This window comes from Malurus melanocephalus, unplaced genomic scaffold, assembly GCF_030028575.1.
Source record: "Malurus melanocephalus ecotype Western Australia unplaced genomic scaffold, MMel_1.1 scaffold_71, whole genome shotgun sequence".
Classification (NCBI taxonomy): domain Eukaryota; kingdom Metazoa; phylum Chordata; class Aves; order Passeriformes; family Maluridae; genus Malurus; species Malurus melanocephalus.
Genome location: NW_026623303.1, coordinates 1,094,546 through 1,118,738, shown reverse-complemented (window position 1 = coordinate 1,118,738; position 24,193 = coordinate 1,094,546). Strand labels below are relative to the sequence as shown.

Here is a 24,193-nt window from a genome sequence, read left to right as displayed (position 1 = left end):
GATTGATAAAGTTCCACAGACACATTTAGCCCTGTTATTTTTTAAAGCACATACTGCTAGAATAAGATGTTTTCACTGATGACACATGTGAATARTGTCTAGATTATGGACCTCAACTACTTACCTCTCAGAAATCCTGAGTACAGGGCTCAAAATAAACACATGTTTAAGAAGTTATTTTCTTATTTGTTTTCCAGGTGTTTTAATGTGGGAAGTATACACAGAAGGGAAAATGCCCTTTGAAAAAAGCTCCAACTATGAAGTGGTAACAATGGTTAGCCAAGGACATCGCTTGTACCGGCCCAAACTGGCCTGTAAGCAGATGTATGAAATGATGATCATGTGCTGGCAGGAGGTATATTCTTTTTATTTTTTTTTGTCTTTGAATTGAAGTAAAGGTTGATCTAGAGGCAACGATTATCTTCTCTGGAGTAGCATTCTGAGTCCATCCGGCCCTCTCAGTTATCCATGAGCTTATTCCTAAGACAAAGATCTCTTCCCAGTTCGCAGCTGAACTAAAACTGTGATATAACATTGAAGAAATTTCTAAAATAAATGAACTGTCAGAKTAAGTATGCAMAGGCATTTAGTAATAAAATTTAAATAATTGCTTAATCTATGCTGATTGTGATGATATCTGCATACAAATACTGCTAACCAAAAAAAAAAATCAGTCAAGAAAGACCTAGAGGTGGAGAAATCTGATTTTGTATTGCCTCAGTTTACTACAGAACCATGCTAAAATGACTGAAAATATTTTTAGATGAATACTTCATTATCTGATTATAAATTATATAAGAAATAAAGATTAACTTGCAGCTGAATGTAAATACATATCTGAAGGTTTTTAAGGAAAATAAAATTATACTGTGCTATTAATTGTCCTAACCCAGAAAGATACTGACTGTTCAGTTTTTCACAGAGGTCAAAGGGGCAGCAAATTCAAATCAGTGTAAAACTAAAYTGGTATCAAACAATTTTTGTAGTGTTAAACCAGAAGGCCTTTTAGAGGGTAGGTGCATTTCATGAGCTGTCTCTACTGTTAAGAGAGTAATTGAGGAAACCGAGAGTGTAAAGAGCCACATGATTCAACAAAGGCAAGTGCAGGGTCTTGCACCTTGGGAAGAATAACCCCAGCACCAGCACAGGCTGGTGAAAAAAAAGTAGTGTGAAAACAACAGTGCTGCCCCAAAGAGACTACCTTGTTGTATTGCCACAATGATAGAATCATGAAACCATTTAGCCTTAAAAAGACATTTAAGATGATCAAGTCCAACCATTAACCCAGCCCTGCCGACTCCATGATTAAAACATGTCTACAAGAGCTACATTTAYRCATCTTTTAAATACTTCCAGGAATGGTGAATCAACATTTAAATAAAACAGACAGGGTATTATAATAKACATAAGGAACTGTACGGAAAATGGAGTAGATGAAAGATGCCTGTGCATACRTCTGTGACACAGTCTCATTTCAGAAGTCAGAAAATAAAGTTCATGTGCAAGAAGCATCAGACAATGACACCCAAAGTTCTAAGGAGCATGAGCAACTTGTGTGAAGAAAGATTGGGGCAGTTCATTTGGAGAGGGTGGAAGTGGGAAAGAAAAATAAAGAAGGTATAAAACTATGCAAAATAATGACTTATATGAAGAGTGTAGTCCAGCAACATCTCTTTATGCTTTTTCAAAGCATAAAGAAAAGCTATTGCTTACTGAGATTGTGASACATCCCAAAATCCAGACAAGGAAATATTTTTTCATTTCATACCTATTGAAATGGTAAATTCATTGCCAGAAAATGATGATATGACTAGTAATTTATCAAAATGAACACAACTTTTTTGATTTTTGATCACAGCTGTGTATGCTTTTTGTTTTTAGAAACCAGAGGAACGCCCAACTTTCGAAGAGTTGCTTCATGCAATCATTGACATTGCAGAGGGTGAAGATGTTTTCTGAAAAAAGGCAGCAGCAGCACAAGCAGGGAAAAGAAGGCAGTTTGCAGAAATGTGGCTTTGAAGTTTCTTTTTTGGAGCTTGATCCTGTAAACTGTTGGGTGCTGCTGAACAATATGGGGAACCTGTAATATCTGATTCACTCCAGCTCAAGTAGAGTTCCAGATGATGTTGGGAAGTGAGCACAGTRTCTTCATAAATACTGGCAATCTGTATTTTCTCTGAAAAGTCAACATTGCATAGCTGTAAAATTGAGCTCTTTATGGAGGGAGAAAATGTGGCCAGAGGCCTGGAATCTCATTTTCATTTAGTGGTAGGGTTCATGTAYATACAGTCCATGTTTTTTGGGTTTCTCTTTACATGGGCAGTAGCATYAGTAGTAATTTGCATGCTTAAAAATGGAAGGTATCTATAAATGKTTTTTTACTGACACTGAAATGTTTCCAGAGATTCTCCAGAAACATCATTTTTCTTGGTTGATGGATGTTTATCAAGAAGASAAAATGCACTTCTTTCATTTGCACACAGTAGGTTGTTACCAGCATAGCCCTCAGTTTAGCATAACAACTCTAAAAGCTCTGCTTCATCAGCTGTGATGTACCTGAAGTCATTGTAAACTTGGTTTTACCAGAAACCTCCCATGCTTAGTCTTGATGTTACTAATGAAAAAGAAGTCCAAGATTCAGCTGTCAGCCTCACCTGGCTGTTAGTGAATTATAGTACAATGTTTTGGATTAATTATAAAATAATTTATATGCTGTATGTACTGTAAATATATAAATTCAATGCATTTATTTATATAAAGTGTGTGTGGGGGTTTGTCTTGAAATGTTCAAGCATAACKTTGTCCTACCTTCACTTAAACACAMAATTTGCATGGTGTTGTAAATGAAAAAAAAAGTAAATTCTCAAGTGTGTTTAAGAAGGGTTTGTTTTTCCGTCTGTTGTCCGTACCTACAGGGATGTGACCTTTATGTTCATAACAGAAGATGTCATACTGCATGTGTGTGTAAATAAACTGAATGTTAACTGTTGTTTGGAACCAACTAATTTGTAGCCTGTAATTTACTATCTGTGCATCACAAGTCAAACTAATTGTTCACATCAATGTGGCATTAGGGTAGTGCATGTGTATATACAAATATATACACATTTCTGTGTGCATACATACACACTCTCTCTCTCTCTCTCTCTCTCTCTCTCTCCATATATATATATATATATATATATATATGTGTGTGTGTATATATACACACACACATAAATACATGGTAGAATGATCTAGGTAAATGAATTTGCCCATGATGAAATGTTCAGAATTACCTGAACTCTCGTTACAAGTTACGTGTCCTGTCCCCTTTGCTAGAAGTTTGTCTCCACAGCCTTGCTGAAGCCTACTTCAGTCAACCTATCTTTGTAGCAGTGCCTRTGAGGAGTATTTGCACTCCAGTTTTTTCTGTAGTCACTTTCTGAGTAGCTCTATTAAATGTTTTCATTTTCTTTAGTTACTTGTGCTATTCTGCCACATATAATAGCAAATGGATTGCACAAGAAGTTTTTTTTGCTAGTCAGAGAGAAGTATGGTGAAGTTTATTTCCAATTAAATTATTAAGAGTAACCATGGTTTGCTTAATACATTAAATCATTCTTGCATTTGAGTATTTGTGTAAGAAATTTTGGAGACATTTAGATCCCTATRCTGCTTTATTTAAATGTTTGCCTTTATGATCAAAAGAAGGAAGCCTCCTCTTTCTTGGAAGAAGTTATTTCCTTTTCTTGTGCTATCCTATTGAAAAGTTACAGGCTGCCAGAAAAGGTTCAGATGCCCATTTCCTTATTCTTGAAGACGAAGTCGTAGAAGATTGTTCTAGCCATGCAAACCAACCTGACCAAATTGTTGAGTCCTAAACCGYTCTTCAGTCAATACCTACAGCAGGTATTGTTGAAAGAGAAAATCTAGGGGTTTCTACTCTACCTTGCAGAAGAAGTAGCGGGAAAAGCAATGTGGAACATTTAAGGTAAGCCAAGCACCTCTTTCTTTCCCCAACTACTCCTTTGAACCTCACTTTYTCTAAGACCCTCCGAAGTATGGTATTCCTAATGCTTTCAACAACACCTTGTGTTGTGAGTAATGTTTTCCTTAAAACCCAAATGAAGCTTAGGAGAATCAAATTAATTGCTTGCAATGAAACTTAAGCCTATTTCTTTACAATAATTAAATATTTATCGTTATCTCATATAATAAAATACATCCTAACTCTGTGGGCTTTTGGCAGCAGTTTTCTCGCTGCGATGGGTGCTTTGAATCTGACCCTTTGACCTTCCTCTTTGCAGTTAATGAGGATAATTTCTGCCTACTTGGTATTGGGCTTGATACTCAGTTAGGATGCAGGAACCCTGAGGCACCCAGTTYAATTTTTTTAGTTGAATGTCGCCTTAGATGGCTAATTTTAGAAAGGATTAGAACACCTCTGGAGGCAGCGATATTGCTGACTCTCTTGATGTCTTCAAAGGCAGCTTGAAATGCTGTACCATCCTTTCTTCTGGGTGAGCTCACTCACCCTTAAGCAGCTTCAACCCTTCCTCCCATTTTTGTTATAAGTGAATCTTTTCAAAGGTTGGGGTCCAAAATCCATCTGAACAAAACCAAGGGTCGTGATTTACATCTGCTGTGGTGTTTTAACTTTTTTTTAAAGAAACTTTTTTAGACCTACTGACAACAATTTAATAACCTTTTTTCTAAAAAATGTTCGATAATAGAAAGCAGACCATTTTTTCTCCTTCTAGTCTGTTTGGGACTTTTTTTTTTTAAATACAAGGTAAGTAGGCGTGACCAAGCAGTATTTGTGGTTTACCATGCTTCATATCAGAGCTCAGAGYTCAATGTGGGCTGTTTTACTGGCATAACTGATGAAGAGAGGTTTGCATTTTCATTAGAATGTAAACGAATAACCAGACATGATTCTTTCTACCTGTAAGTAAACTTGTCTGCATATTTTGATCTTGTAGTTCTTTTTGTGCAAGAGCAATGTACTTAGCAAATCAAGTATTTAAATATTGTCATAAAAATGCAAACCTTCTTTTTTGTGCACTGCTAAGGGGACCTCTGTTAAGACTGCTTGTCTTGACTTTCAAAATTAATGCACAAATATGCATCCMTTGTATGATGGATTTAGCAAAGCAACTACTTTTATATGTAGATAGGGAGGTATTTGGTAAAAATTTGGTAGAACTAAACCTGACTTTCCTCCAGAATAGAGTTAACTCACAGGAAAGACAGGAAGCCTCATCCTGCACACATGAAAAGCTGAAACCTTGTATTTCAAAGTGCTTTTAAGAAGCAAACTACACTGTGGCTTTCTACCAGATTACAGAGTTTTGTAGTGCTGTTGAAAACTGACAGAGCAGACCAGGAGGCACAGTGTGTATTACAGCAAAGATCTGGGTTTGATGGGTGAGCCTGAGTTTGTAGTGTTGAACACAGTTAACCTTCTGCTCCACTGCAACAGCAAGAGCTTCTTGCAAAAAATGACAGAAAGGTGTAAACCTTAGACCTGTAGTGCTTTCAGTGTTAGTAGTGCTTTGAGAAAGAGTGATTCAGAGGAAGAAACTCCAGCAAACAATGAAATAATAGAATGATAGAAATTAATTTTTATCATTTGCATTTTAACTTGTTGCTTTTTGTCTTGGATGTTACTTTTGTAAAGCTGCTGTTTACAGTGAGTTACAGCTGAAGGTAGGAGGAAGATTGTCCATGTGTATGGTGTGAATTGGCCACACACACACAGCGTTACCAGCCCAGTGTGCTCTGGGTGTTGTGGGACTGGATCAGGCCAGGATGTGTTTTCACTCTGCCCTCTCTGTTCTATGGGACTTTCTTTAAGCTGCTTAAGCAAATGGCTGTTCCTGACACCTGACCCATTTTCTTCTTCTAGCATCCCATCTGCTCCGTTGTGCACAGATAACTTTATTTCCAGGTTATAAAAATTTCCTTATGAAAATGTCAGCTGCTAATTTTTCGGCTGAGTATTTGTCAGATTAGCTTCAACCAAGTTTCCTAGTGTTTTTACTTTAGCCATGTTTCCATTGTCACAAATCTTTTATTGTTCTGCAACTGAGCATCCTAATAGGTCTCATGTATGGTACTGTACTTGGATAGGCTGTCATGGTTCAGTGGTAGTGCTGGGATTCATATTTGCATCCCTGTCACCAGGGAGATAATGTGACAATGTTTAATAAACAAGTGTCTTCCTCCTAAATCAGTCATTTCCAAAAGAAAAAGACGTGACCAGTGACATGACCAGTATTTTTTTTGTTCCTGTATTAAATTATTTGTGGAATTTAACTTCATCTAAGGTTGCAGGGTTTCATCAGAAATTGAAGAAAAAATTTCTCTATACAATTGAAGAAGGAAGATTTGGCAGATTCTAGACTTAACAGCTCAAATACTTATCTTGTTCGATTTAAATGTAGGTCTTAAAATACTTGTTCCTTGATGACGTACCCTGAGGATCAAAGTGACATGTTTGGGTAGCTTGTGCTTTGGTAGAACTCAGGGAAGTGTGAGCTGAAATATTTAATGGGGCTATGGGTGCTGGAGAAATTTTCCTTGCTATGGATTTAAAAGAAGCAAGATTTGTTCACTTTTTTTTGGATTTTTTGGGAAGATTTTGGTTAGGAAGGAATCAGAGAAGTGGGATCTAAAATGAATGATAGAGCCACAAGTATTTTAACAGACTTCAAAATTAATTTACAGTTGAAAATTATGGAATATGTCTTCCTGTTAGCCTATATTTCTTTCCTGTGTCCTGTCCATTCAATCTTTCATTTATAAAATGGCAAAACTTACTGGTCTCTCTGCTCTTTTCAAAATAGAGAATCCAAAATGAGATTTGCTTGCTGATGCACAACTCTCRCTAATGTCATCAGTGACTGATCTTTAATTTATGAACTCTTCAAYGACGTTACTTGAGTTAGGGACCAGGAGATCAAGCTCTGCTGATACGTATGTGACTATAACACTCCTTGACAAATCCAGTGTTTTACTTAAGARAAGGTCTTTTGTGAAAAGTTGAAGGAAATTAGATAGCAAAGTTCCACTGATTTCAGTGACCTAGCAGAAGGGGTAATCAAGAAATATTTTAAATTAGTGAATTCTAAGAATCTGTTTAATTCTACATTTAGATTATATCTATTTCCAAACCACATATTTATTTGTATTTTAAATGATACCTTTTAAAAAATCAAAATACAGGGGTTTAAGGATTATCATTATTTCTTAGTTTTTCTKATGGCTGTTGAGAAAAGAGAAAGGAAGGAAGAGCATGAGACAAGGGAGGGTGCATGTGGTGGTGAGCAGTGTCAGGCAGGAAATGCCACCTTCCTGCTGCGTGACAGCGTGGCTGCTGTGCAGCCCTTGGCGTCAGCACCTTCCTTGGCCATGAGCAGCAGGCCACGAGGACAGAAAGTTAAATCAAATTATTTGCTCGGTGTATCAAAGCTTTCCCAAACAGGGGGAAAAGTTTCTCAGCCCAGGTAGAAGTGGATCAGARCACATGTCAACCATTTATTTACCTCATTCAAATCTTCTTGATGTCTTGCAACCTATTTAATATCACATCCTCTCTGCTGCACATACCAGATACAAATACCAGAATTTTTTTATGTCTGTGATATGTATCCAGTGTATTTTCCTCAGGATTATCAGCCCCCTGACATGCAAATGTAAAGCACATATTGTCTCCACATTTTAAACCTGCACTGATGCATTTATTGTATTAATGGATGCCACAGAAACAGGAAAAATCAATATTAATTCAAAGAAATTAATATAGTGTGTCTCCTTTAATAAACCTCACAATAAAGAAAAGCTTGTCATGCAACTATGGTTTTGTATTTGACTTGAAAGATCTAAAAATTATATCAGTGGTGAAGGGGGCAGTCCTCCACCTCTTGTCCCTGRTGAGATTCTCATCCCTCTCGCTGCACCAGACAGAGCTTGTGCAGGGTGATCAGTCAAATCGGTACGAATTTGGCTGTCTCTTTTAAAGTTTTTATATTTTATTTTTATTTTTTTTCCCCCAGAATTAGTGAGCTGATTTAGCTCATACACATAATTGCCTAATAATTGCCAAAACATTGTAAGGGAGGCTGTGTCAGGAAAGCTCTGCTATCTTTGGTAGCTGCAAATTCAGCCTGAATGATTTACTCGATATCTCACAGCAACACAGAGTGGGTCTACACCCATATGGTAGTCGTTAATTCTACAAGTTTTGTGAACAAACAAACAGAAACATTGCRAATACAGAATATGTTCTTGTTCACAGATCACACCATCCAGTCTGTTTTCTGCTGCTGCTGCTGCACGGTGCAAGAAAGGTATGTGAAATGTTTAAGCTTTTCAGTAATTAAATATCTACACATAAAGGGCTTCCTAAAATCCCTCTATTTGCAATAGAAATGCAAATATACAGAAGTTTAAAGCCACTATACTGTATGCATATTCTCAATGAAGGAAGGCATAAAAATCCATGAATATTTTTATGTGAATATTAGTAGATATGCATTCACACAAAYGCTTAATGTTTTCCAAAATCAGAGAAATGAGAACAAAAGTGAACCTGGATGATGACACTGTCGTGGTSACCCAGTACTCGGTCTCACAACCAGACGTTCCCTATGAATCCATCTGGAAGTGCAGGGTAAGTAATATTTTGGCAGGTGAAAAGAGAGAATTGAAATGATTTGAATACAGTGGCTCACTACCAAAATAAGCAGGGGAGTAATTAACTCTTGAGCATGTAAGGTTCTTTGTTGCATAAAAATTACAGAGTAAAGGTAACTGAAGAGTCRTACTGATGTAAATACAGGTTATTAACCTCACAGTGTGGTTTCTCAAACTTGCTGTCATGAAGAAGGTGGTTCTTTCTTCTACTTCTGGTTTTGGGTCATAGAAAGGGTGGGACTGCCCTGCTGGACAGATGTAAGTGCACCTTGCTCAGCTGGTATATAATGTTCACCTTAGTTTTAGTAGATCTAAGTTGATTTAATCYGAGTTTTCAAAGTATAACTAAGTGCAAAGTTAGAGCTTCTGCTGATGCAAAAGAAAATTATGTTCCTGACAATTTGCTAAAAAGTCTTGAATGTCGTCTGTTATCCTCCAGACAAATGACAATTTCCAGATAGGGTAACTCCATTGATTTCARTGCTGTTCTGCTTTTACACTGTCCCAGAATCCATGCAGTATAGAAGTCTCTCCCCTAARGCAGATAGCTTATTTATTATTCACTGCATTTTCCATTGTCATTTTTGCATCTGCACCAAACTACTCAGCTTTGCTGTTTTACAAGTGATGAGRTGATTGTACTTTACAAGGAGCAGTAACAACAACGATGAGCTCCTCTTGGTTACCGAGACAGTTTAACAGCAGGGGAGTTAAGCAAGCAGTAGTAGAGAGGACAGACTAGTTATGAAAAATACTTTAATTTTTCACTAGCGCAAGAGGCAATTGCAATTTAAGGACAAGCCATTACCTCCTCTGCCTCCTGAGGCCTTYGAAGACTACACCAACAAACCCAGAGTTATTGCACTCTACGACTTCTTTCCTGGACGGCCTTCAGATTTACCTCTCAAGAAATCAGAAGAATACATTATCCTTGAACAGTATGACCCCGTCTGGTGGAGGGCAAGAGACCRACATGGGTAAGAGAGCGGGCATCTGTTTCAATCTCCCTACACAGAAAGAAAAAAGCCTAAAAAACARCCTGTGCAAAAGCAGGCAGATAGAATGAGACTTGTGAGGCAACTTAGGAACAAGCTTGAACGTGTTCAGCTTTGTACAAGGCACAGAGATTGACTGGGCAGAATTTCAGCAGTGTTTGTCACCCCAGAAATGGAGAGGGAATCTAGAATCTCTTGGGAATTCAGAGTTAAACCCTACACTTGGTAACACAGAAAGGTGTTTGAGGACCATGTGAATCAGTGGACTCTGAGCCATGGGCAAATCCAGCTTCCCATACTCCAAGTGCTTTACAGTGGAGTGTGTATGTATAAACACCTTATAAAACCATAGAGGTTATGAAKATACACCTGAAACAGAACCTCTTACCCAAAATACTTGGACATTTTAGAGAACTAGATAAGTTCAGTTAGGATCCTTTTGACACTTATGTTTGTGTTGTTCCCCTTTCTCCTTTGCATTTTCTTGAGTGGATCTTGTATTCTGATGTTGGGAATAGTTGTGTGTTATGTAATAACTATCTCCTTTCCATTCAGATTTCTAATTTAACTATTTTAAATGCTTTTTTTCTCAACTCATGTTTCAGAAGAAGATTCATTTCAGTACTCAATAAATACCTCTCCCATCTCGCTTTTTCATTTGAGTAGCCATCCACAATTGTGGGACAAAAAGGTTGTGCCTGGAATGAAGGCACTCAAATTTCTATTCAATTCCCATGTTGAAATTCAGTATCTTGCAACACAGACCCTAGTATAAGGAAGCTTTATAATTCAACAAAATGGTGATGTATATCTTAATGGTACAAATATTACACCATACTGTGATATCACCCTCAATATGTTATTTCAGGAATGAAGGTCTAATTCCCAGCAACTGTGTTACTGAGAGCAAGAAAAGTAATTTAGAAACGTACAAGTAAGTATCTATGAAAATTATAATTGTGCTTTCATTTCTAAGAATGGATTGCAGAGATACATTTTAATGCTTGATGCTTCAAATTAATATTAGACATGGACATTTGTTTATAAAAAGCTTTTTTTGTTACAGACCATTACTCTTAAAACGATTTAACATTCATTTGCATGAATCATAGTATCAGAATCCAGATGTTCCCTATTTCTGTAGACTCAATGTCTGCAGAATGTTTCTGTATTCTCATMTGTTGCGATCATGTAGCTAATTCCAATTACTCCAAGTTAATTTACTGGAAAGAAGAGTAAAATTCTGAAAAATTGTAGAGAAGAAAGGCTTGCCACATATCCAGGACTGAAAACATCATCACAGTTTGGCATAACTGTTTCCTGGGCTTTCTTAAATTTGAGCTAATATTTAGTCACAGTGAATCAGGGCAAAAAAGTTCTTAAAAAAAAAGAGGTCTAATAAAATCATTCCAAATTAAGAGATGTCCRTATACAATGCTGTTTCTATTCAGGTTTTTAAACTTGTAATAATTCAACTACTAAACTGTGAAACAAAGCAAACATTCATTTTACTGGCTGAAATTAAGCATAGGTTGCCTCCTTGTTGCAGGTGGTACTGCAGAAACATAAACAGAAGCCAGGCAGAACTTCTCCTGCGCCAGAAGGTAACTGAGCTCACACATGGAACTAACAGCACCTAGGAAGGTCCATCAGTAGAGACATCAAGAGCTKTATCACAGTCAAATCCAAATCTGTTTGGCATGCTGTAAGAGAGAAAGTGCCTTATAATGTAAAGGGCTTCCTGGTGTAAGTGTGAAGTGYGGGCTATCCAGACTTCACAAAGTTTTAAATTGCAGAGCCAGCAAATTTTTTGTAGATATTCTGTGCTAGATAAATCAAATTACATGTGGCTTACTGTGTTTGTCTGTTGCATTAGACATTGAAGACTGAAATCCATGTAGTAAGCTAATTAGTGAGCTTAGCAGAATTTAACAAAACCCTCTTCCTTAAATACAGAGCAAATAATCCATAATGTATCCCACCCCTTGTCAGTGGCCAAAGTGCCAAACTCAGTTAAACTCATAAGGTCTTTGCTCAAGAACTAACTCAGTCCTGGGAGAAGAAAGACTAGAAAAGAATATATTGGACAGAACTGTTTCAACTCTATKTTTTTGTACAATTTGATTTTTTAATAAATCAAACCATTTTCACTACTTCATACTGGAGAGTATAAMTCAGCTAATTTACTTATCTCTAAGAAGTTGCCTAGCACTTAGTATTTTTCCTTGGTTTATTTTTCTCTGCCATGTAGCTGCTATCCATTTCTGTTCTCCACAGCTTTGTTTTCCTCCCAAATAGTCATAGGTATTCCACAGAATATGGTAATCAGCTGCAAGTCCTACCTCAAGAGAGCATTACTCAAGCTCAGAAGCATAAAATAACTCTGCTTGGATTTCTTTTCAGCCCAAAGAAGGTGCATTTGTTGTCAGAGATTCAAGCCGACAGGGTCTTCTTACACTGTCCTTGTATTCACGGGCCAAAGGGTGAGTTCCTCKGWATGGTTATRGTTTAAATCAACAGGTGATGGAAAAGCTTCTTCCAAACTCCTCAGAATAGCTGGGTAGGTTGGRCATGCAGTCGAGAAGAGCAGGAAACCACTGGGATGCTGTTCATGCAGAGTTAATCACCCTCTAAGCAGAAAAGATGATGGTGGGCAGTGGATCTTGGGAGTCARTGAGCAAATGTCCTGTCAAGACAAGATTACTTGTACTCACTGAAATTCCCAAATAATCTGCTGTGGAAGCTGTGCCACAGCCTTTGGCCACTGCACCAAACTGTTTCCTTTCTCCACAGGCTCTGAGCACTGTAAATCCCAGACTCTCCTGTCCTCAAACTTCTGTTTGTCTCCTAAAATCACCTCATCCCTCTACTGTGCCAGGCAACAGCCACAGGACTCCCTCTTGTCTGAATCAATAACAATCACCTACAGCACTGACTTAACCCATCTCAAGCTGTCTTCCACCCCCTTCACCGCCCTCCTACATCCTCCTGTGTGGACTGTGTCTGCGTTCCTTCTCTCCCTCTTACAGCAAGCCAGAGCTGAGAGGAGCAAAGCAAAGCATTGCAGAACAGAGCATTGCTGCTACCACCATCCTCTTCCTCCCTGCATGCCCTCCTTGGAAGGGTTTGTGCTGTGTGTCCGCAGCCCTCCCCAACATCCCTGTGCTGGGGACACACAGCACAAACTCTGTAGGTTCAATAAKATTTCTGACAATGACTCAATAATGCAGACTGCATAATGTTTCTGTATTCTGGTCTTTGCTTGTTGTGACCACGTGTCCACAACTGAGAGTGCTAACCTTCAGCAACCACCTCCAGCCTGAAATGCAAACTTCTTAATTTTGAGTGTCGCAGAGAGTGGGSATAMAATAAATAGAATAAAATAAAAAATATACAGTAAAATATACAGAAAAAAGGCAGATAATGTGAAGAAATGCAGAAAACCAAAGGTATAAAATAAAAGCTGCTATGAAGACCCTTTGAAGAAGAACAGAACATGTAATCTCATGCTCTACGTGAATATGTTTTTAAGTTTTTGGGAGAAAACACAGAACATTTAGAACATTTTAATTTTAAGGAGTTATATTCAAATAAATGCTAAGTTAGGAGGAATACTTCTTAAACACTATGGCTATTTTTTATAAATGCAATGATATTGGGGTAAAAAATATTTGAGCAACAGACAACATYGTGCAGTTATCTCCCAAAGTTGGGAGAAAGAGCTATTCAAGGAGCCTTTTTATTTTTTTTTGTCCTGAAGCAGTATCCCATCTACATGAAGCCATTTTAAATTGAGAGCTGTACCCTAAGTTTTCAGATTTCACTATGCTTTCAAAGTGAAATTTAAGCAGATTTATAGTATAATTTCTTTTTGCTGAAAATTTTAATGCTTTGTTGTTTTCAGAAGTCATAGTGGAGATATTCTACATTATCAAATTAAACAAAATCACTCAGGACAATATTATGTAGCAGAAAACTATCTCTTTTCATCCGTTCCTGAACTCATCGAGTATCATCAACACAATGCTGCAGGTAATGCATGTGAGCTGATATGGTTTGACATCTTTTTCTAATACTTTCCTAATAAAAAGAKACACAAGTGTTTCTGTTGCTAATGCATTCAAATATGCCCTGATTCTTTCTGCCAAAGTCATAGCTGCAGTGTGCATATACCATGGGGGAAATKAATCTGCAAAACCCATCTACACGTATGAAATGAGTTTAGCAAAGATAGAAGCCTACTCTGTATTCTCTTGGTTCATTTTTGATTGAATGGGACTTGGATGAAATTTGATCATAATTCTTTCTTTGCCTACCACAAGAACCCATATATGCAATTTAATTGAAGCAGGAGCTATGCTGTCCATCAGCAGGCAACATTTTGCTGATTTTGAAGAAAAAGAAAAACCCACACTACAACCAATCAAGAGCAGAATTAAGGAGTACAAGGACTCTCTAACACTGGCTTTCAGCTTACTAGGGTTAGACACCTCTAACTGTTGACTGATGGCAGAATTTTATAATTTTTAACATGAAAAATATCCTTCACCTTCGTTCTGCCCATCATTTTAATACAGTATAAATTGCTTTGTCCCCTACAGGTCTCATCACACGTCTACGACATCCAGTTGGATCAGATGGATGTACTTCACCAGATATAGCAAGATTGAGTAATGGTAAATTTTTTATCTTCTTTTGAAAGAGATTAGCTATATTCCTRAGCAAGAAATTAGATAATTTTCACCCAGCTGATAAATAAGTTGAATCTGTGAAATTCCTTGGTAATAAGAAACACATAAACAGCATGAGGTGTCAGTACCAAATGAGACACCTGACTCAGCTGCTTCTGTGCAGTGACTATTGTGCTTCTATTACAACCACCAATGTATTTCAGAGCTATTTGGACTTCTCTAAGTGAACCTAAGATTCAAATAGACATTTAATAGCTTTTGAAAGGCTATTTGATTTATTTAAATGCTTAGGAAATCACAATTGAAACCTGAAATAAATACTATTTATGGAGAAGATTCTCTTTGTCAGTTCTGCAGGTTTCAGAAATGAGAACAGGATATTCTGTGGTATTATAATAAACAAGCAAAAAATGCCAGTTTTGTGTATACAGGTCAGGTATTACATACCATCTGTCTGACARTAGGCACCTCCAAAACTGAGTATCTTTCAGTTTGCCATGTTTCCATGTTCCCAAGGCTTAATGTTTCTGAAGGGTAGAACTATTGTGGTTATTACAATAAAGGTAGCCAGTGACTATTTCTATAGCTATACTGTCCATCTGGAACTGGTTTGGAGCTAAAATTATCATGTCATAATGCTAAAAAAGTTCTCATGTGTAATCAAAGCTAAACACTTGCCTAATGTTCAAGCCTCAGACATTCCTCCATTAAGCAAAATCACTAACCACATTCTCCAAGCTGTAAAATAGCATTTATATTTAAACATATATGAKCCAGTGAAAATGTTCAGATACTTACAAGTCATGCTATAGCTGATGGACAAGTGAGATGCTTTGCTGAGTTCATGAATTGCAATTAGCAAGGCGTCTCCTGGAGCATGATTCAGGAAAGCTGCCCTGACTCTTCTGACATTTTGGGTTGCTTTTACAGAGGAGTGGGGATTAAACCCATCTGAACTGTTGTTCCTGAAAGAACTTGGGCGTGGGCAGTTTGGAGTGGTTTATCTCGGTAAATGGAAAGAAACTATCAAGGTTGCCATCAAAACAATCAATGAAGGTGCAATGTCTGAAGATGATTTCTTGGAGGAGGCCAAACTGATGATGTGAGTACAAAAGCCATTCTGCCAGTTTACCAAGAAATGAAATTTACCTAATTCCATTTAAAACAACCCAACAAAGCAGTTTGATGCGAGTGGTATATGTGCAGGACAGAAAGGCTGATATGAAGGTCTGAACCAAATTGACGTAACCAGACTATTTCTTTAGAGAGTGCTCTGCTTTGTAGTGTGGAGCTCAGKGGGGAGTAGATGTTCTGGTAAAATGTAAATATGCTCCTACAACTGTTCTTTAATCCATAACTCAGTGTCTTCAGGACCACTGGCAGAGCTTATATTTGATGAAAGCTTGTGAGAAACCATATTACCGTATCCACAAATTTTGCAAATGAATGAAATATCTGYATGAGATCTTGGCAAAGCCCAGAAGAGAAGAACCCTTGCAGGGTCTGTTGCCGAGATTGCTCATCTAAAAAAAAGACAAACGCTGAAAGTGCAGCAGTCACAGGAGCTAGAAAAAGAAAAACTGTTGCTTTGAAAGGTTAGTTTTTAATAATGACACAGACACGGTTAAGGGGATAAAAAGGGTTTTACCTCGGTATTTGGGATTTCAGGTGCAMAATTTGATGGTAGAATGCACACCCGTGTACAGCACGGATACAAGTTTTATAGGTTTCAGGAATTAGCATATCTATCTAGGATTTTCTAATAAGAAACTTAAAAAATGCAGTAATGTCTTCTTATTCTAATGAATCCTTTCTCAGATGAGGCTAGAGCCTTGTTTACACAAGAYGTTCTGGACAGAAGGCTTTACCCAAGGCTGGAGTCTYGGGTYTAAGATAGCACAGGGCACACTGACTCCTTCCTCAGGATGTTTGGTCTCTCTGCTTAGCAAAACTCTTAAACTAAGCTGGAATATCAAGCTTCAGGAATTACAAGCATGTGGGCTAAGGGGTACAGGYGGATACATAGGGGGTACAGAAGTGTAAAGGGAAAAGCAAAAATCATCAGGCATCRSGTCCAGTCCCCTGCCTGCAAGCCAGGCATAACTAGACCTTTCCATTTTGCATCAAGAATCAAGCTTTGCATTCATCACATTTATATATCTGATGAACAATTATGAGTTCACAGTTGTACACAGAAATGTGTTGGGTAGTGGGAGAATTCTGAAGGCAATTAATCGGATACTGTTTATCAAGAACTGAAAGTATTTTTCAAAACCATTGTGAGAATCAAAGGTCTAGTTACCTGCCAAAAACAAATATCAGCCTGTCTAAAATGTCATTTTAAACAGGAAACTCTCCCATCCAAAGCTGGTCCAGCTTTATGGAGCGTGCACACATCACAAACCTCTCTACGTTGTGACTGAATTCATGGAAAATGGTTGCCTGCTCAATTACCTTCGGCAAAGGCGGGGGAAGCTTRGCAGAGATGTTCTTCTGAGCATGTGCCACGATGTTTGTGAAGGGATGGAATATCTGGAAAGAAATAACTTTATTCACCGTGATTTGGTAAGTACAATAGATAAGTCTCTGACATCTCAAGATGTCAGAGAAAATTAGAATATTGCCATGGAACTGTCTGGTATTAGGACATCTCAATACAAAATTGATCATAGCTCAACCAAAACCACAGAATTACAAAAGATCAGCAACAATGAGAATTTTAAAAAATTAAATATTTTTCTATCTGTATATTTCCGGCTCCCTACTGCCACACTTTGATGCTGGGGTATGTGAGTGTCTTTTGTGCCCATAGGCAGGGAATCATAGGAYAGAAGCTTGTTTCTTTACTCCCTGATACTTTTTCAATGCTCACATTTGGATGTAGAGAAGAAATCTTCCTTCTCTCCTACTTAGCTGTGTGGAGAAATGTAAAATCTTGAAAACCACCAGGAAGTTCCTGATTTCTGTAATGAAAATATCACAGAACATGTTTAAAAATTTAYACTAATTGTCTTAATATTGGTGTTCAGGAAAATATCTGGTTGGATCACTAGACTCTGCAGCCTAAAATTCTTTCACCATTCAAGAAGATGTAAACATATTGCAACTCATACTACAAGCAATTAAGTTGATATTTGCTATGTGTGTGCAACTACACAGTARTGAAGTATGTTCACTGACTCAGAGACAAAAGTTCACTAATATTTTTGACCAATACACCAATCTCCACTTAGATATAAACAGTATGAGCTAAAGCAAATATATTCAGCTGCTGTATTTTTCTGAAARTTCTTTATCACAGATTTTAGATGTGTTTTTCTCATTTTCCCCAGGCTGCAAGAAACTGTTTAGTCAATGCAGACCACATCGTTAAAGTATCTGACTTTGGCATGGCAAGGTACGAGGCCATTGACAAAAGTTTCATGAGCATTCTCAGTTGCAGCATGATCTTTAGTTAACCTCACTGCTTGCTTCATTGGTTTGGGGAATCCCACTGTGGTTAATTTTTGAATTCTGATGAAAATTGCAATGTTGTTTAACCACTGTACCATGTACTGGGTGTCGTGTCCTCCCCTTGCTCTTGGTGAATGAAAAACAGATAAACGAAGTGCCAGAGTATCTTTAGAGRTGTTTATGGACAGAGAAATGCCCAGAGTGCACAGGGCAGCCAGAAGCTTGAAGAAAGAAAGTTCCCCAACTTTCCTGAGCAGGATGGAGGACAGCAAATTGCAAGGGACAGAACTGGGAGCTGGTGCTGAGCTCTCGAGACAGCGGTAGCTGAGTWGGTGAGACAGGATGCAGGGAGGGCCAGCAAGGTGGGTGGGAAGTGTGACACAGGCTGCTCTAGAAGGGAAGTGGTTTTTCTGCTAAGWGACAGAACCAGCCAAAGTGGGGGAAGAGAGCACACTCAACTCTGACAAGCACCAGCCTGAGAAACGTAGGTTTAGCCTCACAGACTTTCCTCAGAGGACACAGCTGAGCTGACCAAATGACTGAATGCTACCCAAAGGGGATGTCTCCTTCCTTCTTTCCTCTTGTAAGCCCAGCACAAAACTCTCCATTTTTGTATTTTACTGGCTGTTTTTTTTYCTGTGGGATTAGCAGACTGAATCAGCTCCCTTAAGAGGCAGATGAGCTTGAAAGACAGACAGTGGCTTTGAGCGGAAGGCCAAAGGTGGTGACATTTACCTCATGGCTGCAAGATATTTGATCAGTAMAGCTATGCTCCTTTGGTTTTGCTTCCTGTTTCTATCTTCAGGCTTACAATACCCTAGCAGTTCATAACTAAGGACTTGTTTTTTAGAGGGMTGTCCAGTACCATGGTTGTACTGCTCCCCAAAAGGGTAAGGTCAGTRTCAGGGCTCTGGACTTATCCAAATGAATCAGAAAACTTCTCATGAACAAAAAAATMATTTATTTAAACAGAAAAATCTCTTTAAGTGCATAGCTTCCAGTATTGGCTTCTGTGTGCATTTTATATTAAATCTGTGATATAATTTCATTGTTTCTAAATTAACACGATATTTTTATGGAATTCTAAACCATTTGTGAAAATGTCACTCTTTCAGATATGTGGGGTTTCCTCTTATTCTTCAGGTATGTCATAGATGATGAATATATCAGCTCTTCAGGTGCCAAATTTCCAGTCAAATGGTCATCTCCTGAAGTCTTTCATTTCAAAAAATACAGCAGCAAATCAGATGTCTGGTCATTTGGTGAGTTGATTAGGTCAATGTGCAACCACACTTCCTTAAAGCTACTGATGTGATTTAGGAAAAGGCATCTTTTTACTCACACTACCTATCTTAAGCTGCAATCCTTTTCATTTTTCAAACCTTGCTTATATCAGACAAATTAATTTTTTCAGTAGAAAAGTTCTGTACCTAAAAATCAGTGTTTTGACTGAGATGTTCTCATTAGCCAGACATATATTTATCTGAATTTCATGGACCACCACCATAGCTGACTTAAAAGAGAGCCAAGTTATATTAGTTGAAAATAAAGGTTTAAACCTTTTATTCAGCTTAGGCTGCCCATATTTTCATCAATTTTTCAATACACAAAAGAATCAGGAGTATTTTTTATTCTCCCGTGTTGTTAAAAGCTTGTGGGTTTGGCATATTTTGTTTTGTCCTAAATCTATTTTGGTTCACTTCTAGGTGTACTGATGTGGGAAGTTTYCACAGAAGGCAAAATGCCTTTCGGAAGCAAGTCAAATTCTGAAGTTGTCCATGAGATTTCTCAGGGTAACCGACTTTATCGACCACATTTGGCATCTCTTACAGTGTACAAAGTCATGTACAGCTGCTGGCATGAGGTTTGTTGCTTTTTTTTTTTTTTTCCGGGGTAAAGCGTATGTAAAAGCAATAAATAGGTGTTAAATATTTATTTCACATCTGTAGCATTCTCAGCATCTCCAACTCTGTTTTTCCCAAATCAAGCCTCTGCTTCTTTTGACTGTTGCAGCTAATAAATATARCACAGTATCAGTACAATAGGTCTAGACCATCCCTGGGTTGGAATGTGCCACTGCAGTTTCTCTGCTGTGTCCAATRTGATACCTTTTCCACACCTTTGTATCATGCATAGCTTTCTCTAGATGTGCTCTGAATGACTGTAACAAATTCATAATCCAAGTGGGTGCCCCCTAAGTGTAGATTTTGAACCCCCTTTTTCAGGTGCACATCAGTATCTCTGTACATCAGTACAGCTCCTAGGCTGCACCCCTTTCACCCTCTCCAAGCTGATTTAGTACTTCATGTCCTTTCTCTATTGTCCAGCACGTATTACTGCATATATTGATACCAAAATACTGATTTCATCAGCTTCTCCATCTGATGAATTGCTTAGGATGTCCATTTCCTCTCTAGAGGAAATGAATCTTTTATTTCAAGTTAAAAGTACTTTCAGAAGAGCTTTGTGTACAATGTTTTCATGTAAAAATGCAGGCGTACATAGTGAGTGGCTGGGGAATCTYGTTGCTAATGTTGTCCCCTTTATTGCCCACCTTTTAACTCTATATAAAAATTTTAAATCTTGATTTAAAAAAAAAGGCTTAAGAGATGGAAATCTAAGTTGCACCCAGTTTGCTTGCTTACAGCAAAAATCCATTGGGGTGCCAGCCAGCAAAGAGAGCATGGGGAAGTTCTCTTTTCTGTCTGCCACCAGACAGGACTTTGTTCCATACTGAGCTGGGGGCACTTCAAGTTATACAGCAGTGAAGATCCTTTTTCAACAACCCAGGAAGCATTCCTGAGTATCAGGGTTTCCTGACAGGCTGGGCTTTCCATAGACCCACTGCAGGGAGAAATTCCATAGGAATTCTGACCCAGAACTGGAATAAGTATAAAGGAATTTCAGGAATTTGTTGAAAAGTCTCTGTGCTCATGCTGCTGGTGGCATGAGTAACAGATTGKTTTTTTTCTCTCAAATGACAAACTTGATCTTTTCTTCTGCATTAATAAAATAAAATGTAATTTTTAAGTGGTATCTCATATGTACTTATATCCAGTTTCTGAAGTCTGGTACTAAAATCAACCAATCTGCTAACRCAAGTTTTATCTTCTGCTTTTCATTTCAGAAACCTGAGGGACGTCCTACTTTTGCGGAATTAAYAGAGACCCTCACAGATCTAGCAGAGATGACATAATCACAGATTTTATACCAATATATTTACTGAAAAGTTAGCATTAGCATGCCACTAATGTAGCTGGTACATGAAAACTCAGCCTTTTACAGAGGTCTCTGCTCAAATCACAGTACCAGCATCCTACATCTTGAAGCAGCTGTATGGCCTTGGCCTAATTTTCACTTATTTGAGAAAGACAAACTGGTTTGAGATTCTCAAGGCTTTGTTTYCATGATTAGGGAGAAAAATCTCCTRTCGGAAAAGCAGTAACCAAGCCTAATCACCTTACAGACCTTTATATTAATTMTTYTGTTCAGAGCTACACTAATTCCTGMAACAATATTATTAAATTATTTGATACTTACTGTGATGCATTCACTGGGGAATACTGACTGATTAGCAGCAGCAAAAATGATGGAAATGCCCAGAATAGTTCATGGGCGARTTAAAACTGGAACCTGACAGTAAAGCTCAGATGGATCCTATGATACCTTACATGGACAGGTCTGTAACCCTACTTTTTATGTTATTATTCACTTTTCATTTTAAATCTTAATTAGGGYCAATACAAATATATTGTAGAGAAGGAAAGGCAGATGAAATTCATAGTTATTTAAAACAAAATAGACCATTAAAAGTGAATATGGTCTTGAAAATAATGTGAATTATTTGCATTGTGAATTATTTATAGGTACATATATCACAATATTTAGTTTTATAGAGCTTTGTACACAAAATATGTAAAACATGCTAGCTAAAGAATGATTGAGTTCAATTTAATTTTTGTCACAAATTGAGTCACAATTTGATTTTCCATTTCCAAATTTAAAAAATAACTGTAGCAATAAAGTTAAATACAGCAAAAGCCCCAAACTTTTGAATTTTCAAAAGATGACTGCGTCTCTTAATCAAATATAGTCCTGGCAGTAATCAGTCATCTTCACTATGGTAGTATTTTGATAGTTATCATCCCTTGGGAAAGGAAATTGTTAGTCCTATTGTTTGAACATTTGGGAGTACCTTCAAACACACTTCTAAGGCATTTCTGCTTCAAGTAAAGCATGATATTTCTATTATTTCATGTAATTTGCCAGAAGAATTGCAGATATCACTGTTTACTTTCCTAATAAATTTATTTATGAGCATTCAATCCCTTATCAGACTATGACTAAAGGCAGATCGATACAAATGATGTGGGTTAAGCCCAGCTGGCAACTCAGTACCAMCAGCTGCTGGCTCACTGCCCTCTGCCCTGCTGGGGCAGAGAATCAGAAAGTAAAACTTGTGGGTTTAGATAAGATCAGGTTAATAACTGAAACAATGTAAAATCTAATAGTAGCAAGAGGAATTAAACGGAGAACGAGAGAGGAACATAACCCAAGAGAAACAAGTGATGCAAGTGATGCACACTCACTACCTGCTGACTGATGGCCAGCCCCTCCTCGGGCAGGGATCAGCAGCCCCCAGGCAGCTCCCCCCTCAGTTTAGACACTGATCATGATGTTCTACAGCATGAAATATCCCCTTGGCCAGTTCTGGTCAGCTGTCCTGGCTCTGTCTCGATTTTGGCTGACAGGGAGCAATGACACAGTACACATATGGACATCATCACATTTATGCCCAGGCCACAGAGGTACCAAGCTTTTCAGCACATGATGCAATAAAAATGTGAAATTCAAACTGTCTCTGCAATGTAAAGTACATGGGKACTTTAATAATATATGAGGCATCTTTTTAACAGCTCTGGTAAAACTGGTTTTGCCATATTGCTGCAAGTTAATATGTAATATGCTACAGCATCATGCAGTAAAAATCAGTTCCATTAGGTTTATGTACTCAAAGCAGCTTGCTCATGCCTATTTCACTGAGCTGTCCCATGGTGAGTATGCACCCATCCTGGAAACATGCTGATCTAATAATTGGAGCCAATAATGCTTGCCTGCAAAGCTTTCACTTCCCAATATAATCTTTCTGTAGGCTGCTTGGGGAAAAATTTGAATAAGCTGTTATTAACATTCTGACACAGATAAATTTAACAGCTGCTATCATCAAGCTGACAGTAAATAAATGAAAAARCACTCGAACATGCTTCAGTCAGTGAAACTGGTACTGAATTGGCAGCAAGAACTGGTCTGCAGTACAAAGGTCAGGTATCTACAGTGTACTTATTTACCATAACAGCTACACCCTTTAATAAAAACTGAGTAGGCCACCTTAGACCTCATGGCTCTGTGAGTTTAGTTCACATTCTAACCATAYTCAAACAGGAAAAAATGGGTGAACAGTGAGTAACATTCTTGTCACTGACTATAAAGAGATGTCTGTTTGATTTTAGAACTCCCATGTGATAAAAATGAGATCTGGAAAAGTAGTAAAGGAGACACCTTTACATGAAACCATACATGAAACCTCTGGTCAAAGGCTGTAGGAGGGCTCAGCATTAATAAAAATATAGCTAACATTTCCTGATCAAACATCAGAAAACTTGAACAAGTCTTTWTTATGGATGGGAGGAAAAAAGGCAGCACTACAAGCTTTTGTGAGCCAACCACTTAGGATATGTCTCTTTTCCATAAAAAAGAYGCATGGCTGGCAAAATGGAATGTGTTTTCAGAGTGAAATTAATTCCCTCAAAAGTACTCCTGAGAAGCAATGCAGGCCAATTTCCACTGTGTACAGGGCTAGTGACACTTGTTTCCAGTGCCATTTGGTTTTCAGACCAATTCCTGCCCCCTCCCCTCCCTCCCAAATTTCACAGATGTGAGGCCCTACACACACACTAAAGCACAACACCCTCACTCTTCCCTCATGCAGCACCAGCCTGATTCATGCTCAGCCTCCCAGTCATGTTCTGAACTGTGGCACAATTTTAAAACCTGTCCCAAAGGAATCAGCTACTGCAAATGTGCTCTGCTGGAAGGATATTTTTTAACACACTTGCCAGTTTTATTTTGCTGCAATTTAAAAAGTGAAAGAATGGCATTTGCTAGATGTACACAATTCCCCATATAGCTCCAGGATGCAATCCTGATGAATACAGTATGATGTTTTGAATATGTACCCTTTGGGATGAAGATGTTTTATAGCATGGTTCTTTCAAGTGTTGCTGGAAAATGTARATGGTAGAACATATTTCCATAGAAACTAATAACTGATGTATTTCCTTCCAAATGCATACAGATTCTTTCACCTATGCAAGC

At 37.9% G+C, this 24,193-nt stretch overlaps 2 protein-coding genes across 6 annotated transcripts in view; both read left to right on the top strand.

The window, feature by feature from the left end:
• Nucleotides 1-3,016, top strand: part of TEC (tec protein tyrosine kinase) — a 43,786-nt gene extending 40,770 nt beyond the window's left edge. For all 5 annotated transcript variants that reach the window (XM_057366765.1, XM_057366767.1, XM_057366762.1 and 2 more), the window contains 2 exons: nucleotides 198-355; nucleotides 1,882-3,016. In XM_057366765.1, the coding sequence (XP_057222748.1) occupies nucleotides 198-355; nucleotides 1,882-1,959 (236 nt within the window). In that variant the 3' untranslated portion in view covers nucleotides 1,960-3,016. The remainder of the gene's footprint in view (nucleotides 1-197; nucleotides 356-1,881) is intronic.
• Nucleotides 3,017-4,856: 1,840 nt separating this feature from the next.
• LOC130573925 (tyrosine-protein kinase TXK-like) lies at nucleotides 4,857-23,344 on the top strand. Its single transcript, XM_057366761.1, has 15 exons — nucleotides 4,857-4,929; nucleotides 8,282-8,333; nucleotides 8,554-8,656; nucleotides 9,451-9,656; nucleotides 10,543-10,608; nucleotides 11,224-11,278; nucleotides 12,078-12,157; nucleotides 13,579-13,706; nucleotides 14,276-14,350; nucleotides 15,296-15,467; nucleotides 16,714-16,930; nucleotides 17,698-17,762; nucleotides 18,962-19,080; nucleotides 19,525-19,682; nucleotides 20,946-23,344. Exons 1-15 carry the CDS (start codon nucleotides 4,914-4,916, stop codon nucleotides 21,012-21,014), a joined length of 1,581 nt encoding a protein of 526 aa, XP_057222744.1. The 5' UTR covers nucleotides 4,857-4,913; the 3' UTR covers nucleotides 21,015-23,344.
• The last annotated feature ends 849 nt before the right edge of the window (nucleotides 23,345-24,193 follow it).